This window comes from Nicotiana tabacum, chromosome 15, assembly GCF_000715075.1.
Source record: "Nicotiana tabacum cultivar K326 chromosome 15, ASM71507v2, whole genome shotgun sequence".
Lineage (NCBI taxonomy): Eukaryota > Viridiplantae > Streptophyta > Magnoliopsida > Solanales > Solanaceae > Nicotiana > Nicotiana tabacum.
In genome coordinates, this window is record NC_134094.1 from 16,375,890 (window position 1) to 16,382,759 (window position 6,870).

At 38.2% G+C, this 6,870-nt stretch overlaps 1 protein-coding gene across 1 annotated transcript; it reads left to right on the forward strand.

Annotated features, from left to right (window-relative positions):
• Positions 1 to 539: 539 nt before the first annotated feature.
• Positions 540 to 1,381, forward strand: LOC142169536 (uncharacterized). Its single transcript, XM_075231406.1, has 3 exons — positions 540 to 783; positions 909 to 1,033; positions 1,103 to 1,381. The coding sequence occupies exons 1-3, from the start codon at positions 540 to 542 to the stop codon at positions 1,379 to 1,381; spliced, it is 648 nt and encodes a 215-aa protein (XP_075087507.1).
• The last annotated feature ends 5,489 nt before the right edge of the window (positions 1,382 to 6,870 follow it).

Consider the following 6,870-nt stretch of genomic DNA (forward strand, 5'->3'; position numbering starts at 1 on the left):
AGTGAGTAGAGCTTCCAGATCGAAGACTTCAGGGTATACCTGCCGGTGGTCGCAGGCCTCAGAGTTACCATCTATCCTTGTTTTCTATTGCATAGTCTTTATTTAGGTATTGATGTAGTAGGGATGTTCAGTATACTCGTGTAGAGCGTATGACTCAGTCTCACCAGATTTTGGGAGTTAATGTCAGTTGTAGTGTGGAATTGTTTATAATAGCTGGCTGATTTAAATTTGAAGTTCTATTATTATTTTCGTTATTTCTTTATGTATGTTAGGTTTACCTAGTCTTAGAGACTAGGTGCCATCATGACATCCTATGGTGGGAGATTGGGGTCGTGACACGGAGCAAGCAACATGCAAGTGGATTTACGTGGCCTCAAAACTTTGATTCAACATGAAAGTAAATCTGCTTATTCCATTCATTGTTCTGCGTATGAACTTCAATTGACTCTTGTTGCGATATCCAAAAAGTGTATTGAAGTGGGAGAATTTTTATTGTTGGTTTATAATATATGAATATTGTGAGATGTTCTTTTAAAAGTATGGATGATCTTCTAGAATCTCAAACGGAAAAAGTTCAAGAGGCATTGGACATGGGTGAACATGAAACTGGTTGGGGTTTGAATCAAGAACTTGGAGCTCCCGATACTCGTTGGGGTTTGCAATACAAAAATTTTAAGAACTTTATTTCTATTTTTGGCTCAATTATTGATGTTCTTGATACTATTATTGTTGATGCCTGGACTTTAGAAGAAAGAGCTAAGGCAAAGGGATATCTTATCACTTGTCAAACATTTGAGGTTGCTTTCATGTTGCACCTAATGAGAGATGTTTTGGGGATCACAAATAAGCTTAATACATCCTTAAAAAAATGAAGTAAGATATTGCAAATGCTATTCTGCTTGTTGAAGTGGCAAAGAGATGGTTACAAAAGCTAAGAGAAGAAGATTGGGATTCACTTAGTGATAAAGTGTCTGCATTTTGTGTCAAGTTTAATATTTTGATACCAAACTTTGATGACCTCTATGTTAACTCTGTATGATCTCGACGTAAAGTCGCTGATTATACTATTTTACATCACTATCGTGTTGATGTATTTTTTAAGATTATTGATTGTCAAGTTCAAGAACTCAATGCTCCTTTTAATGAGGTGACAACGAACTTGCTTATTAGAGTAGATTGCTTAAATCCAATTCACTCATTTTCCAGTTTTGACATAAACAAGATATTGAGGATGGTTGAATTGTATCCTGACGATTTTGATGAATATTTAACGGTTGCGCTCAAGAATCATATTGAAACTTATATTGTTGATGTTCATGATGTTGATGAAAGGTTCTCAAATCTACAAGGACTTGTTGATCTTTCTGAAAACACTAGTTAAGACAAAGAAGCATTTGAATTATCCATTTATATTTCGCCTTGTGAAATTTACTTTGCTTCTACCAGTTACCACTGCTACAGCTAAAATAACATTTTCGGAAATGAAGCTGATCAAGAGTGAATTTCGAAACCAAATGAATGACGAATGCATGAGCGGTTGTTTGGTACCTTATGTATAAAGAAAAAAATATTTAACACCATCTCTGATGAGACTATTATGAATACGTTTCAGGAAATGAAAACTCATAGAGGACAATTGTAATAATGTATTTTATTAATATATTTTCTTTGTTGACCTCTTTGTATATTTACTTTTTCGCATTTTGAACCCTCTTGATAAAAATCATGGGCCCGCCATTTGCTACTGACCAATGCATCTCTAATAGTGGTATTAATATTTACTAATCATGGCCCCTCAAATTTAATATGCAATGACGATAAGTTATCTTTCGGTGTTATTAGATTTTACGATAATAACCTTAAGTACCAGTAATTGAGTTTTAAATTTAATAATCATATATATTTAATGAATTTATTAAGGGAAAACTACATAGATGTACCACAAAAAGATAATATTTACCAACAATTAGCCATTTTAGTCATGATACTAAATATAGCCAAAAAATTATTATTGCCAAAATATTCAAAAAATCGAGGAAAAAAAAACATTTTTTTTCAATAGATATTGTTAGAATTCGTTGAAAACACATAGATGAGGCAAATACAGAAAAATATGTGGAAGATTGATGGTTTCACAGAAGCTTTTGAGTTGCTAATAGATAATTCAATTTTCTAGAAGGAGGAGCACTTGGTAACCTTATGTAGTTCGGGGGCTAAGACTCAGAAAGTTTACTTCTTCTTGAGGAAGTGCAATAGAGGTCTTCGTAAGGACTACAAGATTATCGCGAGTGAGAATCTTACTACCCAACATAAGCTTTTGGCGATAGATTTAAAGATTAAGAGAAAACTAAATAAGAGGGATCTATACGATAGACCTAGGATTAGATAGGGGGTCTTGACTATGGCCACGGCTCAGGAAATAGGAGAGAAGTTAATGGTGGTGGGGGCATGGGGGAGTAACGGTGATGTTAATAGCAAGTTGGATAGGACAGCTAATTGTATTAGGGAAGTAGCTAGAGAGGTGCTGAGGGTCTTGAGGGACAACTCTGGTAAACATCGAGGGGATTTGTGGTGGAATGGTGAGGTCCAAGAAATAGTGAAATCCAAGAAGACTACTTATGTGAAGTTAGTGGAAAGTAAAGATGAGGAGGACAAGAGGATGGAGAGGGATATATATAATATGGCAAAGAAGTAGATAAAGTTAGTAGTTACGGCGGTGAAAATAGTAGCATTCAAATATCTATATGCAAAATTAGGTAAAAATAGGGATAAGAAATTGTACAGGCTTGCCAAGACGAGAGTGAGGAGGGATCGAGACCTGAACCACGTGAAGTGCATCAAAGAAGAGTATGTAGAAGTATAGGTGGAACAGACACACATTAGACAAAGATGACAAATTTACTTCCATAAACTCTTGAGCGAAGAGGGAGACAAGAATATTATACTAGTTGATTTGGAGCACTTAGACAGTCATCAGGATATTGTGTATTTATAAAGGTTGATGAGGTTTTAAGGGTAATGCGTAAGATGAGATGGGGAAGAGAGATCAGACCAGATGAGATCCATGTGGAATTTTAGAAAAGCGCGGGTAGAATAGGTACAAAGTGGCTAACTAGGTTATTTAATGTCTTTTGTGGACGACAAAGATGATTGAAGATTGTAGGCAAAGTAAGATGGTCCCATTGTACAATAACAAACGAGATATTCAAATTGCAACAATTATAGGGGTATCAAGTTGCTTAGTCATATTATAAAAGTTTGGAAGAGGATGGTGGAGATGAGAGTGAGGAAGAGTGTCTCTGTTGCCGAGAACCAGTTCAAATTCATGTTGGGGTGATCGACTACAGAAGCCATCCAGCTGGTAAGGAGACTGGTCGATCAGCTTAGGAAGAGGAAAAGGGACTTGTATATGGTATTTACTAACCTAGAAAACGCAGACAATAAAGTCTCGAGAGAGGTTTTATATAGATATTTGGGGGCCAGAGGTGTACCTGTAGCATACACTATGGTGATCAAGAATATGTATAATGGAGCCACGACCCGGGTAAGGACAGTAGGAGGAGACCCAGATCACTTCCAAGTCGTGATGGGGTTGCTCCAAGGATCAACTCTTTGCTCATTCTTATTTGCCTTGGTGATTGATGAATTGGTGCGACATATTAAAGGGGAGATGCCTTGATACATGCTATTTGAAAATGACATAGTATTGATTGTCGAGATGCGATGTAGTGTTAACACTAGGCCGGAGGTTTAGAAATAAACCCTGAAGTCTAAGGGGTTCAGCTTGATCAGGACTAAGATAGAATATTTAGAGTGCAATTTCAGCGTGATTTATGAAATTGAAGTGCCGGCCGACTATGTCATGTGGAACAGAGTGTTGCCCGATCAAGAACCCACATGTTCAGAAGTTGAAATTAGAAAAAATAAGGATGTTGAGATGGATGTATTGGTGTACTGGGAGAGATATAATTAGGAATGAGGATAAACGTGACAAGGTGGGAATGGACCCCGTGGTGGCTAAGATGCAGGTAGCAAGGCTGAGATGGTTTGGGCATATGAAGAAGAGATAACCAGATGCTCTAATGAGAAGGTGTAAGAGGTTGGCCATGGTAGGTCTGATAAGAGGTAGAGGTAGGCCAAAGAAGTATTAGGGAGTGGTGAAAAGGCAGGACATGCCATATCTGCAGCTTACAGAGGACATGACCCTTGATAAGAGAGTATGGAGATCGAGAATTAGGATAGTAGGTTAGTAGTTATTTGAAGTTTTTCTTTTTCATACCTATAGTACCATTATTATTCGCGAATTTTCTTACACTTAGATCTTTATTACTATCGGTTGTCTTTTATGCTTCGGTTATCTTATTATCATGTTGTTGTTACTACATATTATTACTATTTCTTTTTCCATGGCTTCCCAGTTACTGTATTTCTTTTTAACTATTTTGTTGGTGTTGTTGTTGTTGCTGTTGTTATTGTATATTTAGACAATTGATCATAATGTGCATGATTATAGTTACATTTGCTGCTAAGTATGTGTGTGTGATTTATCCACTTGGCATAAGTCATGACTATTGAAAGATATAAAAAAGTAGAGCTTAAAAAATAATATTAACATATCATTTCTCTCTAAAAGAAAATTATCTTCAACAAGATTAAAGTAATAGGATTTGGCATAAGATCGTTAACCAAAGTGGATTTAACTAAGCATAACTTTCATTACAGTTGCATGCATATATGTTATAATTACTTTGACGTAAGCCCGATAATTAGAAGCTAATGAAAATTGAATGTAACGACCTGACTAGTCGTTTTGTGTATTTGAGTCTCGTTTACCTTTTTTGAAGCTTCTTGCACATATATTTATAATTTTATGACTTGCGGGGATGGTTGGTTTTATTTTGTAACAACCAGGCCGGTCATTTTGAGTATTATAGCCCCTTTCCCCTATTTATTTCTTATTCGATACTCATTTGATGTTATGTGACTTGCCGACATTGTTGGTTTAGTTCCGGGGATATTTCGGAATGAGTTGGGACACTTAGTCCCAAGGTTGGATGCCTAAGTTGAAAGAGTTGACCGGATGTTGACTTATGTGTAAATGACTCCGGAATGCAGTTTTGATGGTTCTGATAGCTTCGTATGGTAATTTTGGAGTTAAAAATTTGTTCGGATATTGATTTGGAATTACGTAGATGATTGCGGCTTGGATTGGCGAAAGTTGGAAACGTTGAAGTTTGAAGAATTGAGAAGTTATACTGAGAGTTGACTTTGTGGTTACTAGGCTCGGATTTTGGTTCCGAAAATTAGAATAGGTCTGTTGTGTCATTTATGACTTGTTTGCAAACTTTGAGGTCAATCGGAGTTGGTTTGATAGGTTTCAGCATCAATTGTAGAAGTTGAAAATTTATTAGTTTCATTAGGCTTTAATTCGAGGTGCGATTTGTGTTTTTGATATTGTTTGATGTGATTTGAGGCCTCGACTAAGTATGTATCATGTTTTAGGACTTATTGGTATATTTAGTTGAGGTCCTGGGGGCCTCGGGTGGATTTCGAATGGTTAATAGATTGAAATTAGACTTCGAGGAGTTGTTGCTGGTCTGGTGCGATCGCACCTGCGAAGGATTGGACGCAGGTGCACGACCGTAGAAGCAAGCCTAGGGTCGCAGACGCGGTCTTCTGGGAGTTAGGTAGTGGTTGCACGTGCGAGGAATTTTTCCGCATTTGCGAGCCCGCATATTCGATGCGTCTCTATAGATGCGGCGTTTGGTAGATGTGTCTAGCAATCGCAAAAGCATAGAGGAATCCGCAGGCGTTAATTGCGCTAAAGTGAAGGGTGGACCGCAGAAACGGTCTCGTAGGCGTGATGTTTGGGCTGCAGGTGCAGCTGGTCGGGTCCTTGAGTGGAATATGCATAAGCGAGCCTTTTTCCACAAAAGCGGAGCCGTAGGTGCGGCTGGGGAGTCCGCAGGTGCAAAATTGCCTGGGCAGAAGATAAAATCAGGGGTTTTGAGGTTTTCTCATTTTTGGACTTTGCAAGCTCGGTTAGAGGAAATGTTTGAGAGAGGTTTCACTAGATTTCAAGAGGTAACAAACTTTTTGGTCATTTTTATCTATTAATATTGAATACTCATTGAATTTCCCACCTAGATTATTTGTTTTTAAGGTGGAATTTGGGGAATTTTGGACTAGGGATTGGAGCGTAAAATTGGGGGATTTGAGTGACGATTTGATGTCGGATTGGGTAATTTTGGTTTGGTTGGACTCGTTATTGAATGAGTGTCTGGATTTTTTAAATTTTGTTGGATTTAGAGACGTGGTCCCAGAGTTGACATTTTGGGTTGAGTTTTGGATCGTGACAAGTTGATATCAGAGCCTAGGTTACATAAGTCTCACGAGTTATGAGCATATTTAGTAGAGTCTTACAGATCGGTACAGAGACGTCTATACTTATCTTTGAGAGTCTTTTGAACCATTAGAAATACTTCACTTTCTTGTATTCTTGTCGTGGATTTGTTGACTCCAGAAACTAAACTTCTGCTATTCTATTTTCTCATAGATGATGAGGACATGTGCTACCGGATCGGACGGACGGACACCAGTACCACCAGCTAAGGCCACGAGAGGCCGAGGCTGCGGTAGAGGTCGAGGTGTAGCTCCTACAGTAGCCAGAGCAACACCTGTGCATCCACCAATTGCTCTTTAGGATGCTTTGGCCCTGATATTGACTGTATGCACTAGCCTTGCTAAGGCGATTTTTGTTCCGGCCACGTCAGCCACTTCTCAGGTAGGAAAGGTACACAGACTCCCGCTACCCATATTATGGAGTAGGTGGTTTAGGGACTTCAGACACCGGGGGTACTACCAGCCCAA